The following is a 21,922-nucleotide window of genomic DNA, read 5'->3' as shown; positions in this document are numbered from 1 at the left end:
TCAAATATTTCAGTACACCCCTGTTCACAATAATTCTAGCCTTTTGTTTTGTGTAAATTGTTTCTATCATTTTTGTAAATTTCATCCCAAAATTTCATTGTATCAAGTTGCCGAATCATAAATTTCCAATTAACATTGTCAAAGGCTTTCTGGGCATCAAGGAAAACCAGTGCTGTCTGTTTTTCAGGATGTTCACGCGTATTCATTATTATTCTCAAATTATTTTTAATTTGCTGTTTTGGCAAGAAACCATTTTGGTCTTGGTGTATACTCTTAAGAATTTTTTTTAATTCATTCATATTGGTATGAATAACTTGTAGTACGAATTTAAAAGAGAGATAGGTCTATAATTTTGAATTGGTGGTCCAAATCTTCCTTAAGTAGCAGTGTTATTAAAGTCTTTGATCATGTGGTCATTAATCTTGCTTTCTCTAATACTTCATTTTTCCCTCTCGTTGTTTTCTAAATTTATAAGCTAGGTACAGGCTTAGTTTATTTGCATTTCAAAATAATTTTGTTTGGCCATCCTAATTTTTTTGTGCCAATTCTTGAGTATTCAAGTTTATTTTATGCTTTATTATATCTCTTTGGTTTTTTTATACTTTTATTTTGTGGATCTTTTTGCAGTTCCACTTCCATTTTATTTAGTTCTTCCTGTAGGGTCTCTTGTTGTAACCCTTTTATTTTTCCTTGCCAAGAAGGCTATTGTTAACCCACATATACAGGCTTTTGTTGTGTCCCAGAGTTTTTGCAATGATGTATTCTCATTTATATTAATTTTGAAAAATATTCTTAACTCCTTTTCTAACATTTTTTGGTATTCTTTATCTTTAACTAAAGATTAGTTCAAAAAATATATTGCTTTTTTGTCTTTGTTGTGTGTATTCCCTATCAGTCTTTGAAATGTTCGGACTCAGAGGATGGGGATGAAATGGAAACTGTCAAATTACCTGATTTAAGAGATGAAGAGAATTTTAGTGAGGAGGAGATAGCAGACCAGCCTTCAGATGAAAGTATGCAGACAGATGTATCTTTGGACAGCTCGAGCATCCAAGATAGCAGATGGATTAATCCAAAGTTCAGAAGGGTGCAGAAAAGAAGGGATGTAATTAGAGGCAGGAAGTTTTGAGATGTATTTTAGAGTGTAGGTTAATTAATTAATTAATTGCATCAATTCCGGAATTGGACGGAAGCAGAAGTTGCTTTCGTCAAATTGAAATCAAACCAAGATGGCGATTTTTGTCTCTACTCTGACAAGTGAGTTTTCTATTGTGTGATTTATTGCTTTTTAATCAGCAGAACCTGGCTCAAAGGTTAGAGAATGCTTTCTAGCAGTCAGTGAACTAATTAAAAAGATAAATGACCTTGTTCTCACTCTGAAAGAACTGAAAGTATTTTTCTGCATAACAGAACTAGAATATACTAGAATTTAAGTAGAAGAAATAAAAGAAGTGTTGTTTGAAAATTAACCGCCTGAGAAGCAATTATTATTAACAGTCAGCCAACTCCAGCCTGAACCGGAACAATCTTATAGTTTTCTCTCCATATATCCTTAAGTTCGAATTCTGCCATCATTTCCCAGAATTATTTTGGAAGTATATATATATATTAAAAATTTACATTTATAATTGCCCTTCACTCTACTATTTCCATTTTAATTTCCTTGTATTTTGGGCTTCCTCCCTATTGTTCTCTATTGCTTGCTGAATTTTAATCATCGACTTCTGAATCATCATGAGTTTCTTGCAGTCTGTAAGCTAGTTGTTGAACCTGATTTCTCTTTGCCCAACATGTTTTCAATGGATCTTTGCTGAGGAAGTGATAATAATGTTGTTATAGTAAGATTTGATAACTGCTTCTTCCCTAGTTTGCTTATAGTTGTTGCGCTGGTCATTTTAAATATTTGACTTATGTTTTCCCACAATAGCATACAAATTATTATTCACCTATTTTGGAGGCCAAGTTAAATAATATATCCTATTATATTACCAATAGTTATCCTACCTGCCTGCCTCTCTACCAACCAACCTACCTACCTTTATTTATTTGTTTGTTTGTTTATTCCTGGCTTTAAGAATCACAGAATATTACTTTAAGAAACCCCTCTTCAATTGTATTGCAAACTATTTCTACTTATATATGTGTGATTTATATAATGTTATAAAAACAATAAAAATATAGTTACTAAAATATAATTAATTTGAGATTTCTCCTACTTGTGATCAATACTTATCTTCCTCTCATTCTCTCCGCCTTAGATGGCTCTTATTTTCCTCCCTTCTCCTCTTAAAGTTTTTCAATCTTTTATTTTATTTTTGAGACCTCTGCATCTTATTTTCAGGTTTCTAGATGATAAATCCACTGCCCTTTTCGATTTCTTGATCTTTTAAAAATTTATTCCTATCCAATTAACAATGGCCACCACGTTTCAAACTGTCTCATATTTTACCAATCATATCAATTTCTGATTGTTCCTAGTGTTTCTGCCCACAAGAAAGAAAACAAATTGCCTCCTACCTCATACCTTGCAGAAAAGAAAAACAAGTATTTTAATCCTTTTAAATCCTTTAGATTATCATTTATTTCTACCTCTTGAAGCTCTTGAAGCTTTTAATCCTACCATCAATCTTTTTTTGCACAGTCACTGTCACTCTTCCAGATCCATGACCTTTTGTTTTTACTCCTTCTTCCCGATCGCTGCTCCTGTCAGATCTGAGCTTCAATCCTGTTGCTCCTTCAAACTGATTTTCAATTTCACTTCTTTTTCGGATACCTTTTCCCTTCATTACTTAAACTTAGATCACACTCTTCTTCTTTTTTCTAAATGGCTGTCACTGCTATGGCCAGCCAGAATGGTCAGTTTTTCCTTATCAAAATTGAGGTGTTTTGCCTATCCCTTCGAGACAATTGTTAGTTGCCTTGAGGTCTCCAGATCTTCCCCTCTCCTCCGGTCAGTCCTTCCGAGTCCAAATGTGCTGTATCAGCCCCCCTCCCCCCAGTTGAGGAAATACAAGCTTCAGGAACAAAATTCTGTTCCCTCGCTTCTCTACACAATGACATCACCATCGGAAGCCCAAATGTGTTAACATTTACCCACCAAACGTTTATCAAAAATACCATTAAAAAATAAAAATAAAACTGTTGTAGAAAGACAACAAACTAGAACAAAAGGCAAGCACACTTCCTATTTTGACCCAACTATAATCTCAGACTTTAGCCATAGTCAAAACTACAATCTGGGACATATGCCCCACAAACTCAAATGGAACTAACTTATGCAGACCTCCAAAGTCCTATTAAAATCAAGGATCTAATAAAATCAGTTGGTTTAAATGGGCCTTAAAGCCTAAATTCAGATTGATTCTGAGCACTACATCATCACCAACAAGCAACCTATCGAAGGATAAAACTATAGGCTAATTGTATTTATAACTACCAATTTCCAGAATCATACCAAATTGAGGAGGAAGAATTAACTTCTTTTCCTTGTTATTTTTATTTTCAAAATATTAAGTCTTTCCCATAAATATTGAAAGGGGGGAAGGGGAGTGACTGAATTACCTGAACCAGATATTTTCATTAGATATAGGTTCTGATTCTGACTTCCAAACACTGGGCTGGACTCCTCTACATTAATTAAAAATATAGGAACAACAATATAGGAACAACATGAATATTTCTCAAAACTTAAACACATATGTAGTACTTTTTAAAGTCTTGAAATTATTGTCTCTATTAGAAAGCACTATGAAATACACGTGTGAATATCTTAGCAATTCTATCATGAAGGTATGCCAACAAAAATATTCCTGTGAAAATTTTGGAAAAACCAGCTTGCAAAATACTCTTTAAAAAGTAGAGGGAAATTATACCATCCCTCTATGCTACATAAATACGAGGATGATAATAAGAAAAATATTGCAAGGATGAAGAGCAATATAAAAGAATACTATAAGATTTCTTCAGAGGTCCTGGGATTAAAATGCATTCCCCTGGACAGTGTCACTGGCAAGCTAGTATATACAGTCACTCCTTTGCATCAGATTTAGCATCACATTAAAAAAACAGGGCATGTAAATTTCCTGCTGAAAAATGTTTTGATCTGTACTTTGCAAAAGTTGTTTACATACCGAATGAAATAAAAACATAAGGGGACAGAATGAACTGGAAATAAAATTAGTTTACTAACCTGAGAATATATATTTAAAATTTATTTGAGGCGTTTCAACTTAACTGAAATTATATTAAACAGTGATATTAACCATCATACCACTACTCACTTGGATTACTGCAATGCAGCCTTATGGAGATGACTCTGAAGACTGCTCAGAAACTGCAACTGATGTAAAATGTATCAGATCCTAGATTAGTAAATCAAATCAATTGTATTCTTATAACATCTTTCTATGCTTACCACAGTGATTACCAAATTTCCTGGTGCAATTCAAAGTGATGGTTTTAACATATAATCCAGGCTGCAAGAACCATCTTCTTCACATAGAAGCAGCTTAACTTACCCTTTGCACATATTATTTCACCATCTTTTAATGATGTATCAAATACACGAAGAGACTGCAGGCAGCATTTTCCAGTGTTCTTCTGGAAATCAGGTTGATGCCTTCTTTGACAGCCTTCTGGAAGCTATTAAAGACAAGCCTGCTCCAGAGTGTCTCTGGGTAATGAATTGCAACTTCGATGCCTAATGTATTATGATAGATTTGTGTTTTATTTAGATACCAGGTTTTTATTGTTTTATGTTTCATAATTGCCTTAAGTTGTTTTCTCAGTCCAGGGGATAAAATGCAATAAATTATTAAAGAAAGAATGTTAAAGAGCCATTGAAATCACTATAAAATTATTAGTTATTATCTGTAAGATGCAGTTTCAGTATAGCCTATTAATGCTATTAGAGTTATTCAAGAATAAATGGATTGTAAACACTCTCTTACTTCAGTAAAAAGGATTAGTTTAATTAATATGGCTTTATCGAATGCTTCCAGTTTTAATTGTATTTTTCATGCAAAAACCTAGTCTTTTCTGAAATTTTCATAAAAGATTACTGGAACATCTCATTAAATACTATTTTTCTCATACATACAAATTATTCACAAAATATGAAACTCGATGTTAAGTAGATCACATGTAATAAGTTGAAGTGCATGGTTGTTTGGTATATCACCACTGTCAATTTTTGACTCCACATTAATGACAATCTAGGTAGAATTTCTTTAATTGACAGCATGTAATGCTTTATTTTGTTAGCATTAACATATCATGTATCCTGTTCTTGTTTGTAAATGTACAATATTGCAAATTAGACCACAATAAAGTGCATCTAAAGTTGTATTTCTTTTTTAAAAGCCATGGCCTTTTGAAACAGCAACATTCTTAATTAAGATACATTGCTTAGTTGGGCATGAACTTGTCCTGCAATTATCCCATAACTTTAATTTTAAATAGCACTTGACTATATGAATTAAGCACACAATGGAAAAATCAATTTAAGAGATTACAGCTGTATTAACAGAATTTTTATGACTTATGTTTCTAGGTCAAGGTTGCAAATATTATGAAATTGTGAATATTTTCAGTCATTATTTTTGAAAAGTTTGTAAATAGTAAAATGTATATAATGGATGAACAAATATTCGCATGATATGTTACCAGAAATAACTTTGCTCAGACTGAGGAAGTGCTTTGCATTAAATAATAAAATGACAGTTGTCTTTTTTATATTTTTATGTCTGCCAGTTAACCCAAAATACATATAAAATGTAGAATTTTATTTGCTGTACACCTGATATAGAAATATAATACTAGCAGCTGATTTCCCAAAGTTTTTTTTAAAAAAAAGCCAACAATTTTCTTTTACACTACATAGAAAAAAAATTAAAATTAAAACATTTCACTGACATTATTCTGCTGTATTTTCTTACTTTGGTAATTTCAGATAAATTGCACCAACTTTTAAGATCTGATGGCAATATAATAGCTGAGTTAAATTTGCAACAGTAAAGGGATATACACTTTCCTCTACCCACAGTCTAAATAATATAGTTACAGTGCTTTTCACAAATAGAATGTGTTAATGTTGGTTTGGTTTCAAACCTCCAGGGTGGGGGTGGGGTGAGGAATCAAGCATCAAATAAAATGTTTCTCTTCTCTCAAAAGTTTAAAACAATATACCGATACAAAGTTATTTCAATGTGAATTTTTGGACCACCTTCCTTGATTGCCCAGCTAATGCATCCCATCTGCTTAACATACATTATTTTATTATGCTAATCTGTTTGGACATGACAACATGTTTAATCAAGCATTTAGACTACAGTGGAAACGTATGCAACTCTTATTCATGAACTGTCTGTAGCAAAACTATTCTTCATATTAAGTGCCACAATCATCTTATAGCTTTGCATTTTTAATACTTCAACGTTTTATATAATTTCATTGTTGAAGAAATGATATCACAATTTCAAATCAAAGTCAACACTGCAGTGAGGAGAGCTTTTCTACTTTATTACAAAGAGAAGAAGCCTTTATGTGGTCAGAAAATACAAGATTGATCTTTTTTTTTCTCTCTCTCTCTTCCTATGAAACGCTGCTGTTCAAACAGCCAGAGTGAATTGTCTCAGTTCACTTCGTTAAGTCCCATCACATTCACTTGGGTATGGATGTCCTTGGCTGCTGAAATCTGGCCCTTTAGTGCACAGGGCGACATAGACGTCCCCTGACCAGCAGTTCCAGAATGTCCCGTTTTCATATATTGCATCCATGCACACCTCCTAAAAATGAGGTACAGCAGGGCAAACATTTTCCAAAATAGATGTCATATATATAATATATACACATTCGTACATACATACCTTTATTCATGTGATGTCCAAAAATTTAAAAAAAATGTACACATTTATTACAAAATCGTAACAAAGACTGGACAGTGTTTTGCTCATTCTGGAAAGATGAAGCTCAGTTAACACACAACTTTGGAAATGAACCATAAGTTGTGGCAATATCTTTCTTCTAAACAGAAATTCTTGCTTTAAGTTGGCGAAAACTGCCTTTTCAAAAACTGAAGGGGAAGTAAAATGAAGGAAGCAGGCCTTGCTCATCTTTCCAAATGAAATACGAGAAGGATCTTCACATAAAAATGCACAAACATTTTTTTTTATTACCAAGAGTGCTACAATGAACAATGCAAATTTTATTGTCTATTTTGTTTCTTTTTTTCCTTTTTTTACATTTTGGAAACTAAGTAGTAAACTTTTGTCAGTGTACTTGCTTGTCTTTACAGACCCAAGCTTGTCTGCTGGCAAAAAAATAAAAATAATATAAAAAAAAATCTGACCCTGCTCAAACTAAAGGAAAACAAATTATAAATTTAGTTGTTGGGCAGCACATAATTAGTAAGGCAGGACTTCAAATGGTGAGCCTTTTGCATGAACCAATTGCCAGATCCTCAAAAGGAATTAAAACCGGGATGCCTGAGCCACTTCAGTTTTGCAGTTATGTTGAGTATTGTGCTGAGACAGCCATACCCCAAGACATGAGGGAAGTCTTCAGAAGGCTTGCTGAGCAGGGTTGTAGTTGAAAGTGGATGGCAGATGAGGCCTTTCTTCTAGTTTATCATATTCCAGATGGAACTCCTACAAACCCAAACAATGGTAATTATTCTACTATCAGCCAACAGTTGGTCATTAGAATTAATTATTTGTATAATGCACAAGTAACCCAAAGAAAGCACTCTTTCTTTCAAATAAATAAAATACACTTTCCCTTAGGAAAGACTTTTAGAAACTAAAATTTATATTTAAAAAGTCACAATTTTTCAATATGTTTTACATTTATTTCATACCAACTACATGAGATCTAATTGCAGCTAGTTTAAGTTTTTAAAAATAAAGAATTCAATACCAAGAGAGATTTGTGTTAGTGTTGTGAAAATACAATTCTGTGAGAATGCATTTGCTTCCTGTTAGATTTTCTGAATTTCTGCATATTTTTGCTAGTGAACGTTATCAGAACTTAATGTGTTCAGATAAAGACATAAACGTTTGGAGCTTATTTTAAAATAAAGATAATCCAATGTGATATATACCAATATGAAAAGTAATCATACCCTTATATTAACTAATTGATTATACCATCTTCAGCTGTAAATATAAACAGCCAATTGCTTCCTGAAATTGGTGATCATTCTGTCACATCACTATGTTCTATTGGCCAAGTTTTTATTTATTTTGTAATAGAGAAATATTTTAAATTAGTGACATGATAGTTTTCTAGCATGAATTCCTGTTTCAGTTCGTGTCATTGCATTTCAATCAGGCTGAGGTCTGGATTTTGATTTCACCATTCGAAACCACTGAATTTATTCTTTTATTCCATTCTATTGTAGCCTTGCTTATTCATTAGAGATCACTGCCTTCTTACGTTACCCATCTAATCTTCAGCTAGTGGACAGAATTTTTTGTGGAATTCTCAGATACTGATAAAACTTTAAGCTTTCTGTAATTATAATAAATTCTTCAACTTCTGAGGCAGTAAAACCTATTCAAACCATGACAGCTCCACTTCCATGCTGTGATATTTTTGAAGATACCTCTGCAGATCTGGATGAACTCACAGATACTGTAAAATCATATTCAGTGTCTGTGAAGACCTATGTGTACCGACCAGGAACTTGTGAATATACAGTAACAATAAACCTTGGTTCACAGCTAAACTTAAGCAGCTACGTCGTTCCAAAGACGAAGCCTACAGAAAAGATGATAGAATGCTATACAATCAGATCAGAAATGAATTAACAAGGGAGATCAGAGTAGCAAAAAGAAGCTACTCTGAAAAGCTAAAGAATCAGTTCTCAACAAATGAACCAGCAAACATGTGGAAAACTCTTAAAAACATCACCGGTTACGGCAAACCTCCTTCCCAAGGAAATCAGCAACTGGCAGATTACTTGAGCATGTTCTACTGCAAGTTTGAAAGGAAACTACAGCCACCTATCTCCACAACCGCCATAATAAGAGCAAAACCTCCTACAACTGACCCCACCCCATTGGGGTCACAATCCCTAGTGATCAGAGAAAAGGAAGTGCAAGATCTATTTCAGATAGAAGCCAGGAAAGACACCAGGCCCAGACAAGATAACTCCTTCTTGCTTAAAAGTCTGTGCTGACTAATTGGCCCCCATCTTCACCCAAATCTTCAACAAATCACTAGAGATATGCCATGTTCCTTCTTGCTCCAAATGCTCCAGTCCCATAGAAGCTCTCTATAAAGGAACTGAATGAATACAGACCAGTTGCTCTAATATCTGTAGTTATGAAAAAAATTGAAACGCTAATGATGTTTCACTTGAAAATCATCATGAATAGAACTACAGTGGTACCTCATCTTACGAACTTAATTAGTTCCATGACCAGGTTTGTAAGGTGAAAAGTTCATAAGACGAAACAATGTTTCCCATAGGAATCAATGTAAAAGCGAATAATGCATGCAATCCCAAAACTCACCCCTTTTGCCTCATTACTGCAGGCATTTGGATCCTTGTTCGGGGGCGGGTGGAGGAGTGGGGGAAGACAGCGTAGGCTGCTGGAGGGAGCCTCATGGGTGGACCCTCCCCTCAGAAACCCTGAAGCCGGGACCTGTGGTCTGTCCCCGGCTGCTGGCTCTCTGAAGGAAAGTCAAGCCAGCCGGATGGGAAGGGAGGGGAGTTCAGAGAGGAAAGTCACTGTTGACGAAGTGCTTGGGGGGATGTCCAGCTGGGGGTCCGGAGTCGCCCCTCCTCGGCACCCCCAAGCCAAGGAGGGCGGCTCCCTGCTTCTCTGACCCTCCCCTCAAAACCCCGGCTCTTAGAACGAAAGAAAAACTCAGAACGAAAGACAAGCCAGCCAGAGGGAGGGGCTGAAAGAGAGGGAAGCCACCGCAGATGAAACCCTTGGGGGGGGATGTCCAGCTGGGGGAGGGGTGACATCCTGGAAATAAATTGTTTCAACTCCTACCCTCAAAATGACGCTATAGAGGACTGCACACCAAGATAACTATACACAAGAACATTTTTTCCTGAATTCTACTAAACAAATAATTTGTATGCCGCTCCGAGTCCACGGAGAAGGGCGGCATACAAATCTAATAAATTATTATTAATTATTATTATTATTATTATTAATTTCCTCACCTATTCACAAACTATTACTCATCACCTATCTCCTCCCACTTATGACTGTATGACTGTAACTTGTTGCTTGTATCCTTACAATTTATATTAATATTGATTGTTTCCTGACTGCTTATTTGTACCCTATGACAATCATTAAGTGTTGTACTTTATGATTCTATTCTATCCTGTTCTATTATAGTAGAATACAATATTTCATTTCTGTAAACTGTAATTGAGTTGACTGAAACAGGAGGACAATTATTTTTCACATCTGCAATGTATATTGGATTATTTTATTTATGGAATAACTAAAGTCAACAGCAAACAATCTTTACTTAACAATATATCTCCTGTAAAACTTGGATAATATTGAATAGGAAAGATATGCATCATTTATAAAATCCAAGATGGATGAATATTTTCTCACAGAATTGTTTTTATAGGTCCAATCGTTTTAAAAGTATCTGAAAAGAAAACAATCAATAAAAATATTAATTGCTAGAAATTAGACAGAAGATGGCACAAACGTTTCTCTTTGCATTTCTGTATCAGGAATACAGAGTAGAATACTCAATAGAAGATAATATGTGTAGCTTAGGGTTGCCGAAGGCTGTTTGGCTCTGGTAAGAGATTTGTTTTTAAATCGCTTACCAGAGGTTCAAGAAAAAGAATGCCTCCCTATCTTCAGTGACCCTTATAATAGAGTCAACAAATAGTGAATGGTACATATACTGCAAGTAACTATTTGCAGTGTTGTTTTTACACATTCATTATGCAAAGAACAAAATTAATTTCCATCCATTCCCCCTAAAAGTAAAACATTTATCTTAAGCCATATTTGAAGAAGCAGAGAAAGCTACAAATTATACTTTATTATCTCCCTATAAAGAGACATATCTTTGAATGGTAATTAAGTACAATGTTTTTCATTAAATTGTTTCAAGAATATTGCTAGTTTTCTCCCATTGACAATGTATTTCTATTACTTCCACACAATAAGGACAATTTCTTCACTTTATTAGCACAATATATATAAAAAACATGTTTTGTGCTGAATTTTGAAAATTAAGGGAGACTAGGATAGATCTATTTCGGCCTTATTTTGGCCTCATCAGCTAGCCATACCCACTGGGACTTGAACCTGCAACCTTTGCCTTGTAAGGCAGAGGATTATCCTCTAGGCTACAGTATCCAATCCCTTCAGCTCTGCACCAGGGAAGAGTTACATATTTTTGTGTTGAATCATATATATATATGCCTTTCTATTTCCAGAAACGGAATGGCATACAGTAGTAAGTAACAGGATTAAAAACAGAAATAAATTAATACAATCACAACAATTCAACCCAATGGACATTATTTGGGGATAGTATGATCTTATTAATTTCCAAATTGTTTTCAAAGAGCCATGATTCTCCAAAAATGTAGTAAGAAAGCAATGGATCAGTATTCCTCAGAAGGAACCAAGAAGGCTCAAATCCAAACTCCCTGAAGATGGTATTCACTTTCACTCAGATATTGTCAGAAAATTAAATTTAATTCAGAGATATCCTAGGCCAGTGATGGCAAATATTTTTTTGCTTGGGTGCCAAAAGGTTGTGCGCGCTCACACCTATAATGCAATGCCCTCCCCGTGCATGTGGACACAACTCCCTTGCGCTGCACCCCCTCACACATGCGCGCAGGGCTCACTGAAATTCTGGATTTCCAGTAGGCCTGTTGGGTCTGTTTTTCACCATCCACAGGTTCTGGAGGCTTTTCTAAAGCCTGGGGAAGGCAAAAATGATCTCCCCCTGCCCTCCGGAACTAAAAATCAGTGCTGAGGTTGACACATGGCTCTGCAAGACCCCTGTAGTACGCATGCCATAGGTTCACTATCACGATCCTAGGCCCTAAGCAATGTAAGGCTTTGTGACATTCATCCAGAAAATAAGAGATCGCAACACAGCCCCCACAATACAATTGTGGCATGGATACGCATAACTACCTAGTCCAAATAGTTTTCAAGGTAGCTTCATCTACAGTAAATTTCAATAAACCAGCTGGTGACAAAGTGGCAAGAACATGTATAGCTACAAAGAGTACCAACTGAGACGAGACCACAATTAATACACAAGATGAAATTGTGCCATGTTTCTCCTAGCCGTAAAATTCACCTGTTCTTCAACTAGAAGCTATGACTCCAAAAGGATCCCAACTTGCAAGCCAGTTCTATCAAAGGCAATCCAGAATAAAAGGTGAACTATTTCTATATTCAGTCAGATTCCGCTATAACCATTTCTCTTTGTCTGTTCTAATCTATTTAGTCCTATCCTATTTTCCTACTATTTTCCCCCTAAAATGCCCAAGCACTTCAGTCACTACATCTCTTGCCTGATTGAAGTGGAGACATATAAGAACCGTTGTACCTACCTGAACGGTCTTCTCAGTGCACTGGAAGGAGAGTCCAACATGGGTAATACTCCAATTCTATTGGTAGAGACTGAGTTAAAATTAACATATTAATGAGCACCGCCCCCTCTGCTCTCCCCATGAGCCAGTTTTAAAACGAAGAAACATAGTAAGAGGATAACCAATTTTTATTGTTAACAACTAATAACTGACTAACTGCCTACTCCGGCGTCCCTGCACCCAAACTCTACCGGGTGGGTTTGGACTCTCCTTCCAGTGCATTGAGAAGACCGTTCAGGTAGGTACAACGGTTCTTCTCCATTGCATCTGGAAGGAGAGTCCAACATGGGATATACCAGAGATTTACGGCCCATGGGAGGGAAAAGGTCTTGTCAGGGACGTTGAAGATAAACAAACTCTTTGTAACACACGTCTCCCAAATGCCGCCTCTGCGGAAGCAAAGGAGTCCAACTTATAATGTCGTATGAAGGTCGACGGAGCCGACCACGTTGCAGCTCCACAGATGTCGTCTATGGACGCCTGGGTGGCCCAGGCCGCTGAAGTCGCCGCACTCCTCGTCGAGTGAGCAGTCACTCCCGGTGGAACCGATTGGTTACGAGCTCTGTATGCTTCCCCAATACAGTCCCTGATCCAACGACTAATGGAGCTTGATGAGAGTCCAAGTCCCTTTTTATCCGAAGAAAATGAAACAAACAACTTTTCCGTCTTCCGAAAACTCTCTGTGCGTCTAACGTAAATCTTGACCGCACGGCGTACATCGATCTTATGCCATCGCAATTCCGATGGGTGATTGCCATGGGTGCAAAAATCAGGCAGGATGAGCTCCTGTTTCCTGTGGAACTCTGAATTTACCTTCAGTATGAATGAAGGGTCCAATCTCAGCACCACTCGGTCAGGGTAAAATACACAAAGGTCAGGTCGCACTGACAATGCCGCTATTTCTGACACTCTTCGAGCCGACGTAATAGCAACAAGGAAGGCTGTCTTGATCGACAAGAGTCGTAATGGTATGGTTCTCAACGGTTCAAACGGTGGCTTTGTCAAGGCCTTAAGGACCAGCTGAAGATCCCATGATGGAAACCTCCGGATCGGCGGGGAATGTTGGTTTACAGCTCCCCGTAGAAAATCCTTAATCCAAGGATGGTAAGCCAAGGAACGGACACCCTCAACCTGTATCATGGTCGCGAGGGCCGCCACGTGCCATTTAAGTGTATTAGGGGCTAAGCCCCGATCCAGTCCAGTCTGTAGGAACTCTAGAACCGTAATCACTGAGGCCTGTTCAGTATTGATTTGGTGTTTGTCGCAGAAGTCACAAAAGGCCGCCCATGTCGTCTGATAAATCCGCGAGGTAGATGGACGCCTTGCCGCTTGCATGGTGTCGATGACCTTTTCCGGTAGTTTTAACCCTCGTAACCTGACCCGTTCAAGTGCCAAACGGTCAGTTGAAGCCACTGGGGATCTGGATGTTGTAGGTTCCCCTGGCTGAGGGATATCATCCAGTCCGGAATTCTCCAAGGGGCTGACACCGACAGTGCCACCAGGTCGGAGAACCACGGACGTCGAGGCCAATGAGGAGCCACCAGCAACACCTCCGCTCTCTCCTTCAGGATCTTTTCCACTACTCTCGGTAGCAGGTTCGTTGGCGGAAAGGCATAAAGAAGTCCTGGTGGCCAGGCTGACAGGAGAGCGTTGACCCCTTCTGCGCCCTGTTCTGGAAACCTCGTGTAGAACCTCGGGAGTTGGGCGTTCGTGGGGCTGGCAAATAGGTCCACCAGTGGAAGGCCAAACCGACTCACCACCTGTTGGAACAGGACCGGATCCAGTCTCCATTCTGACGGATCCAAGGTAGAGCGGCTCAGCCAATCCGCCTGCGTATTGGAGATCCCCGCGATGTGTTCCGCTGCTAGAGACCGCAGATGTTGTTCGGCCCAGCGGAATAGTGCCTCCGTCTCCTCCATGAGACGCCGCGACCTTGTGCCCCCTTGGTGATTCAAGTGAGTTCTGGTCGCCACATTGTCCGTGAGCACCAGCACGTGCTGTTGATGAACCAGGGATGCAAATGTCTTTAAGCGCTAGGAAAACAGCCTTTAACTCCAGAAAGTTTATGTTGACCGCTGAGAGGTCCTCCGCAGTCCACAGTCCTTGAGCCATGTGAGCTCCAATGTGAGCTCCCCATCCAGTAAGACTGGCGTCGGTGGTCAAAATGACCTGATCTGTTATCTGGAAGAGGGAGCCCTTGCTTATGGCAGCAGAAGTCCACCATTGGAGGGACTCCCGGACTCTCTGTGGTAAGCAGACTTGTCTGTGTGAGTGGCTCACCTTGCTCCTCTGAGCAGGAAGCAGGAACCACTGTAGTGTCCTGATATGGAACCTGGCCCAGGGAACGATGCCAATGGCTGACACCAGGGTCCCCAGTATTTTTGACAGCAGTGACAGTGTTACTGGTCCTTTGCGAAGACCGGAAATTAATCGCCGGATATTGTCTTGTCTCTCCGGTGACAACGACACCGTGCCCTCTTGAGTGTCGATAATAGCTCCCAGGTGTAGTAGTCTGGTAGTCGGTACTAGCTGGCTTTTCTCCACATTGATTGTGAAGCCGTGTAGTTCCAAGGTGTGAACAGTCTCTTTGAGCTCTCTCTCTGCCGCTACCTGGGATCTGGACAAGATGATTATGTCGTCCAGGTACGCCATCAGTCTGATGGACCGAGCCCTTAAGCTGGCAGTCAGTACGTCCAGGAGCTTTGTAAACGTTCTGGGGGCCGAGGACAGGCCGAATGGCATGGCCCTGTATTGATAGTGCTTCCCTTCGGTGACAAATCTGAGGAACCTGCGATGGTCCGGATGAATAGGGACATGCAGGTATGCCTCCTTGAGATCGATAGATGTTAAGATGTCCCGGTATCGAATGGAAGCCAGAATGGTCTGCAATGAGTGCATCCTGAACCTTCGGTATTTTATGAAAAGGTTCAGTTGCTTCAGGTTGAGGATCAACCTGCAGCCTCCTGAGGGTTTGGGAACGATGAAAATCATGGAGTAAAACCCCTTGCCCTCGTCCTGTTGCGGCACCGATTCTATGGCCTGGATTTCTAACAGATGTGAGATTTCCTTGCGCAACTGCAGTTGCTTTGGAATGTCCCTTGGTATGGGACAACGTATGAAACGGCTGGGAGGTGTTTGGATGAATTCCAATCGGAGCCCTTGTGTAACTGTTGTTATGGCCCACCTGTCGGAGGAAGTCGCCTGCCAGGCCCTGCAGAACCCCTGCAGCTTCCCTCCGATTGGCTGCGGGCCGGTTGCGTCATTTCGTGCGTTTGAACCCTCTTTGAGAGTTACCACGAAAGGGCCTCCTGGACTGATGATAGCCTCTTGTCCTATCTTGATAGGAGCCACGGTCACTCCTATAGGACTGCTGGTTGTATTGTCCCTGGGAGAAAGAACGTTGGTTTTGCGCGGAACCGGTGGAAGTCTCCCAGCGAAAGGACTGCCTCCTTGAATACGGCGTGAACCTCCTATCCGGCCTCCTGTGAGCTCTAGGAAGGACCTTCCTCTTATCTTTGTCTTCCACTAAAACCTTCTCCAACAGGTCCCCCAAAGAGGGTGGAACCTTGGAAGGGACCGGAGGCTAGGCGCCACTTAGATTTAAGATCTGCCTGCCAGTTCCGTAGCCACAGCAGGCGACGTGATGACAATGTGGTTGCCATGCTTCTGGTGGCGAACTTGGCCGCGTGGAGAGTGGCGTCCGCCGAAAATTCTGTCGCCGCCAGTAGTTTACTTAAGTCCTGGCGGAGGCGCCCGTCCTTGGGCCCTAGGCGGGATTGCATTTCCTTGATCCACATGAGGGAAGCGCGGTTGATGAATGATGCCGCTGCTGCAGCCCGAAATCCCCAGCCAGACATCTGGTGGGCTTTACGGAGTAATGTCTCCGCCTTCCTTTCCTCCGGTCGTAAGCATTCCCCGGTCTCTGAGGGGACCAACGCGCTGGAGACCAGCGTAACGACCGGCTGGTCGATTGGGGGAAATTCGAGCAGCTTTTCCACCTCCTCGTCGAAGGTATAAAATTTCCTCTCGAGGGTGGAAGGTCCTTGAGCCGCCGCAGGCTGCTGCCAAGGTCTTTTGATCCCCTTTACAAAAATGCCTGATGCAGGAAAATGGTCAGACTCGGGTTGAGGCTCGTCCAGTAGCGAGGCTGAAGTTTGACCGGACTCAGTGGCTTCCGGAGTCTTATCTGAGCCCGGCAGGTTCATCACTTGCTTAGCCTTAGACAATAAGGTTCTGAAGAGTGCTGGCTTGAACAAGCCAACCGAAGGGGCCTGCTCTGGTGCAGCCTCATCCTCGGAAAAGCCATACTACGGTTCACTTTCCTCAAACTGTTCTTGTCCTTCCAATAAAGAGCCAAAACCCGAGGGGGGCGGAGCCGACCATGCATCTGGTGACCAGTCCTTCTCAGGCGTAACCCCTGAGGGCCCAAAGGTGGATGGGGGTGACATAGAGTCCAAAGGATGCCTTTGAGTCAGAGGAAGACCCCCTGGAGGCGATTGAAGTGCTGCTTCCAGCTTTTGTTCTAGCGCCTTAATGCGCTTTTCAGCCTCTTTAATGGAGGAGGAGGAAGAAGATGAATGCTTTGTCTTTTCCTTGGCTTTCCCCTTCACCTTGTCCTTAGGGATGGCAGGAGAGCCTGTGACCTCCTTTCCCTGATTCTCCTCCATATTACTCATGGTTGGGAGTGAATTATATCAGGCTAAATGTTGGCTGACCTCCGGTGGCTTGGTTCTCGCCTGCCTCGTCAGCAAAAGCTCCCAAAATGGCGTCTCGGGTCTCCCCGGGTCTGCGCCTGCGCACTAGAGCCATCTAGCTCGTTCGCGCTCTTTCGCCGCCTGACCAGCTGCTTTTCGCGCCAAAAGGCGCTTGCCGCTCTAGCCGCTCCTCAAAATGGCGGCGCCCAGCCTCCGCGACCTTTCGGACCGCTGCTGGGTCCCTCCGTCGCCGGGCGGCTGGAGAATGGGGCTTCCTCGCCCTCTCCCGGCTCCCCAGGCTGGTTCCCGCCCGCTTCGACCCCGCGAGGGGCTCTGGCGGTTGCGGCGGCTGCGGCGGTAGCTGTTCCGGCTTCTCCGGCAGCTTGGAGACGCTCCGATCTCCCTGCGTCTGCCGCGGCTCCGGCGCTGACCTCCCTGTCAGCTGTAAGGCGCTCGGCTTTCCTCGCTCCGTGCGAGACGCCTTCAAGCCTCCCAGTGGGGGGGGCGGACCCCCCCACCTTTGGCTGACAGCCCCGGTATGGTCTCGAAGACCAGGGACCCCCAGGCTGGGTGCTTCTCTATGGGGTGCTCCCACTGGGGGAAGGCAAACAACCCCTGAGAAGGTTCGTTGGGGGTGTTGCCCACTGAGGGCAGAGACCCCTGACCGTCTGTTCCTCTTCCATTGCAGCGTCTGAAAAACAAAGAAAAGGATTAAAACGGTAACAACATTTTACAGAATTATTTTTATTATTTTAAGGTTACTAAAACCCCTAAGCTACAACTCAGTATGTCTCTACTCTAAGACTGAGTTTTAAAACTGGCTCATGGGGAGAGCAGAGGGGGCGGTGCTCATTAATATGTTAATTTTAACTCAGTCTCTACCAATAGAATTGGAGTATTACCCATGTTGGACTCTCCTTCCAGATGCAATGGAGAATGGCATATTATCAATATGCTGTTTATATGCCACTCTGTGCCAACAGATGAGCTCTTCCAGTAGTTTTATGTAGATGTTACACTGTTTGAAAGCAAGGGCCAAATAATAAATAAAAAATGGCTGGAAAGTGACCTCCCTTCATTCATCATCGCTAACTAGAATTGGCCACTTAGAAAGGAGGATATGAAAGTCATGATAAATGATACCAAAAGTTGCTAAGAAGCTAAAGTTAAACATCTCTATCAAAGGCTATCATTGACAGTAAACAACATGGTTTCAATCTCACATGGCAATCTGTCTTGAATCCTGACTGAAATCAGTTGATTTGAAATAGCCAGTTTTTTTCCAATTATGGTTCAACCACTTCTAATAAATGTCCCTAAAATAGAAAGGTGTCTGAGAATGGCCAATTGCTAGTTCGAGCTATGATTTCTTGAGATGTAAGAATCATCCCCTTTTCAAGTGGGAGGCATCACTTCCTCACTCAAGGACACATTTAACCAGCATTTTCTCATCTTCCTACACTTTCACCAAATACTATAGATATATCAAGAAATTAATCTATAGGTAGAAGCTAACAGCACAGAGAATCCTGTTTATTTCTTCAGGGTTCACAGGTACAAATCAATCCCTGATAACTTCACAACACAAAGCTTATATTACCTCAGCTGAATCTGCTCATTCCGTATCTGTTTAATTAAAAAAAAGCAAATTGAAAACAAAAAAAATAAGCTTTATTTAGTAGGGAGTCAGGACATGTTTCTGACCCATAGAAATAAAAGATCAGTTACAGTTGAAATAAAAACAACAATTCATGGAAACTGACCCAAGACAACTGACATTAAATAAGTGTAAAACATTTTTCTTCCATCATATACACTGCTCAAAAAAATAAAGGGAACACTCAAATAACATATCCTAGATCTGAATGAATGAAATATTCATTGAATACTTAGTTCTGTACAAAGTTGAATGTGCTGACAAGAAAATCACACAAAAATTATCAACGGAAATCAAATTTATTAACTAAAGGATGTCTGGATTTGGAGTCACGCACAAAATTAAAATGGAAAAACACACTACAGGCTGATCCAACTTTCATGTAATGACCTTAAAAAAAGGCAAAATGAGACTCAGTATTGTGTGGCCTCCACGTGCCTGTATGACCTCCCTACAACGCCTGGGCATGCACCTGATGAGGGTGTGGATGGTCTCCCGAGGGATCTCCTCCCAGACCTGGACTAAAGCATCTGCCAACTCCTGGACAGTCTCTGGTGCAAACTGACGTTGATGGATGGAATGAGACATGACGTCCCAGATATCCTCAATTGGAGTCAGGTCTGGGGAACGGGCAAGCCTGTAAATAGCTTCAATGCTGTCATCTTGCAGGAACTGCTGACACACTCCAGCCACATGAGGTCTGGCATTGTCCTGCATTTGGAAGAACCCAGGACCAACTGCACCAGCATATGCTCTCACGAGGGGTCTGAGGATCTCATCTCGGTACCTAATGGCAGTCAGGATACCTCTGGCGAGCACATGGAGGGCTGTGCAGCCCTCCAAAGAAATGCCACCCACACCATTACTGACCTACTGCCAAACTGATCATGCTGAAGTATGTTGTAGGCAGCAGATATCTCTCCACGGCATCTCCAGACTCTGTCATGTCTGTCACATGTGCTCAGTGTGAACCTGCTTTCATCTGTGAAGAGCACAGGTCGCCAATGGCGAATTTGCCAATCCTGGTGTTCTGTGGCAAATGCCAAGCGTCCTGCATGGTATTGGGCTGTGAGCACAACCCCCATCTGTGGACGTCGGGCCCTCATACCAGCGTCATGAAGTTGGTTTCTAACCATTTGTGCAGACACATTCACGTTTGTGGCCTGCTAGGGGTCATTTTGCAGCCTCTGGCAGTGTTCCTCCTGTTGCTCCTTGCACAAAGGCGGAGGTAGGGGTCCTGCTGTGGGGTTGTTGCCCTCCTATGGCCCCCTCCACGTCTCTTGGTGTACTGGCCTGTCTCCTGGTAGTGCCTCCAGCCTCTGGACACTATGCTGACAAGACAGCAAACCTTCTTACTACAACTCGCATTGATGTGACATCCTGGATGAGTTGTACTACCTGAGCCACTTGTGTGGTTGTAGAGTCTGTCTCATGCTACCACAAATGTGAAAGCACAACCAACATTCAAAAGTGACCAAAACATCAGCCAGAAAGCATTGTTTCTGAGATGTGGTCTGTGATCATCACCTGCAGAACCACTCCTTTATTAAGTGTGTCTTGATAATTGCCAATAATTTCCATCTGTTGTCTATTCCATTTGCACAACAGCATGTGAAATTGATTGTCAATCAGTGTTGCTTCTTAAGTGGACAGTTTGATTTCACAGAAGTTTACCTGGAGTTATATTGTGTTGTTTAAGTGTTCCCTTTTTTTTGAGCAATGCATATACCTTCATTCACCTGGTATACATTTTTAGAACTGTAGCCTTGGATGTCATTGCATTTTGAATTAGTACTAATCAGCATGTCTCAATAAACAGAGACGTCTACTGAATAGCAGTAATTTTTTGCCTATTATCTATCATGTGTTTTCTAAACTCCAAGCATGTTTTACTAAACCAAAAGACTCCATACCCCCAAATAAGAATCTTTAATGAAAAACCCTACAATAATAAAGAACATGCATTTTAAAGATCTAAAAAAAAAAAAAATACCTTCGCTACTTTTCTCCAGTTAAGACAATCAAAGAAATAGTATGTTCCTCTCTCATATGTATTGGTTTTCATTGTTGGCTCCATGCCTGGTGCTCTGGTAATCCATACTCTCTCTTCTTTGTGGTATCTCCAGTCTCGATTAAATCTTTCATCATCCAATCAGGAAAAAGAAGATTCTATTAGCTGGACTGATTTAAATTTGTTAAAAAGTAAAATTAGAATTAACAAAATACCTTTACCTATACAACTATATTAAATATGTTCTACGTGCAACAATAGCTTATAAAAATATTTTTATACTATAATTTTCCTTTCAGCACTTAACCTAAATGAAATATTGAAGGAAATATTTAAGTATTTAAAGTGGAGCTGCTTGCCTCAAATATTCAACAGGTTTATAGTAAAAGGAAACACTTATCAAAACTGACCATTTATAAATAGAGGAGTCTATTGAATAGCAGTAATTTTTTGTGAGTATCCATAATGTATTTTCTAAAGTTCAGGCACATTTACCAATCTAATAGATTCCATATGCCTGACATAAGACTTCTGCACCATGTAAAGCATGAAAGAAGAAAGTCTACAAGCAGGGTTTAAAAAAAAAAAGAATAGTTTTTGCTTGAACTTTCCCATCACATGGCATACTACAATAATTTGTTGTTTTTAAAAAGCTATTTATAATTTTAAAAACTATCTGATTATTTTCTATGACAAAATTCACTAAAATGTGACATACAGCTCTACTGCTGCTAATAGTTGTAATACATCTCCTCCATTCATATAATAGAGATAAAAGAGTAGATCTTCCCCATAGCGACCAAGCTTTATTGCAGCCAACTGAAAAGGAAAAAAAAAGACTTTCAAAATCCAATTTAAATTTTATTTATATTAGTAAGAGATGATTTAAAAATAAAGATCTTAGAAATGAATTAATTCTTTGATGTTACAAATATACATCCATGTAG

The 21,922-nt window shown here is 40.3% G+C and overlaps 1 protein-coding gene across 14 annotated transcripts in view; it reads right to left on the bottom strand.

Moving 5' to 3' along the window:
• Positions 1-6,498: 6,498 nt before the first annotated feature.
• CNOT2 (CCR4-NOT transcription complex subunit 2) overlaps positions 6,499-21,922 on the bottom strand; it is a 174,067-nt gene continuing 158,643 nt past the window's right edge. For 10 of the 14 annotated variants that reach the window (XM_070755709.1, XM_070755716.1, XM_070755712.1 and 7 more), the window contains 3 exons: positions 21,694-21,794; positions 20,958-21,102; positions 6,499-7,646 (listed from right to left, as the gene is read on the bottom strand). In XM_070755709.1, coding sequence (XP_070611810.1) covers positions 7,560-7,646; positions 20,958-21,102; positions 21,694-21,794 — 333 coding nt within the window. In that variant the 3' untranslated portion in view covers positions 6,499-7,559. Of the gene's footprint in view, positions 7,647-18,866; positions 18,934-20,957; positions 21,103-21,693; positions 21,795-21,922 lie in introns of those variants that run through there. The other 4 variants (XM_070755718.1, XM_070755721.1, XM_070755719.1 and 1 more) reach the window with 2 other exon arrangements.

Source organism: Erythrolamprus reginae, chromosome 6 (assembly GCF_031021105.1).
Source record: "Erythrolamprus reginae isolate rEryReg1 chromosome 6, rEryReg1.hap1, whole genome shotgun sequence".
NCBI classification, from domain to species: Eukaryota; Metazoa; Chordata; class Lepidosauria; order Squamata; family Dipsadidae; genus Erythrolamprus; species Erythrolamprus reginae.
This window is presented reverse-complemented; position numbering and strand designations above follow the sequence as displayed.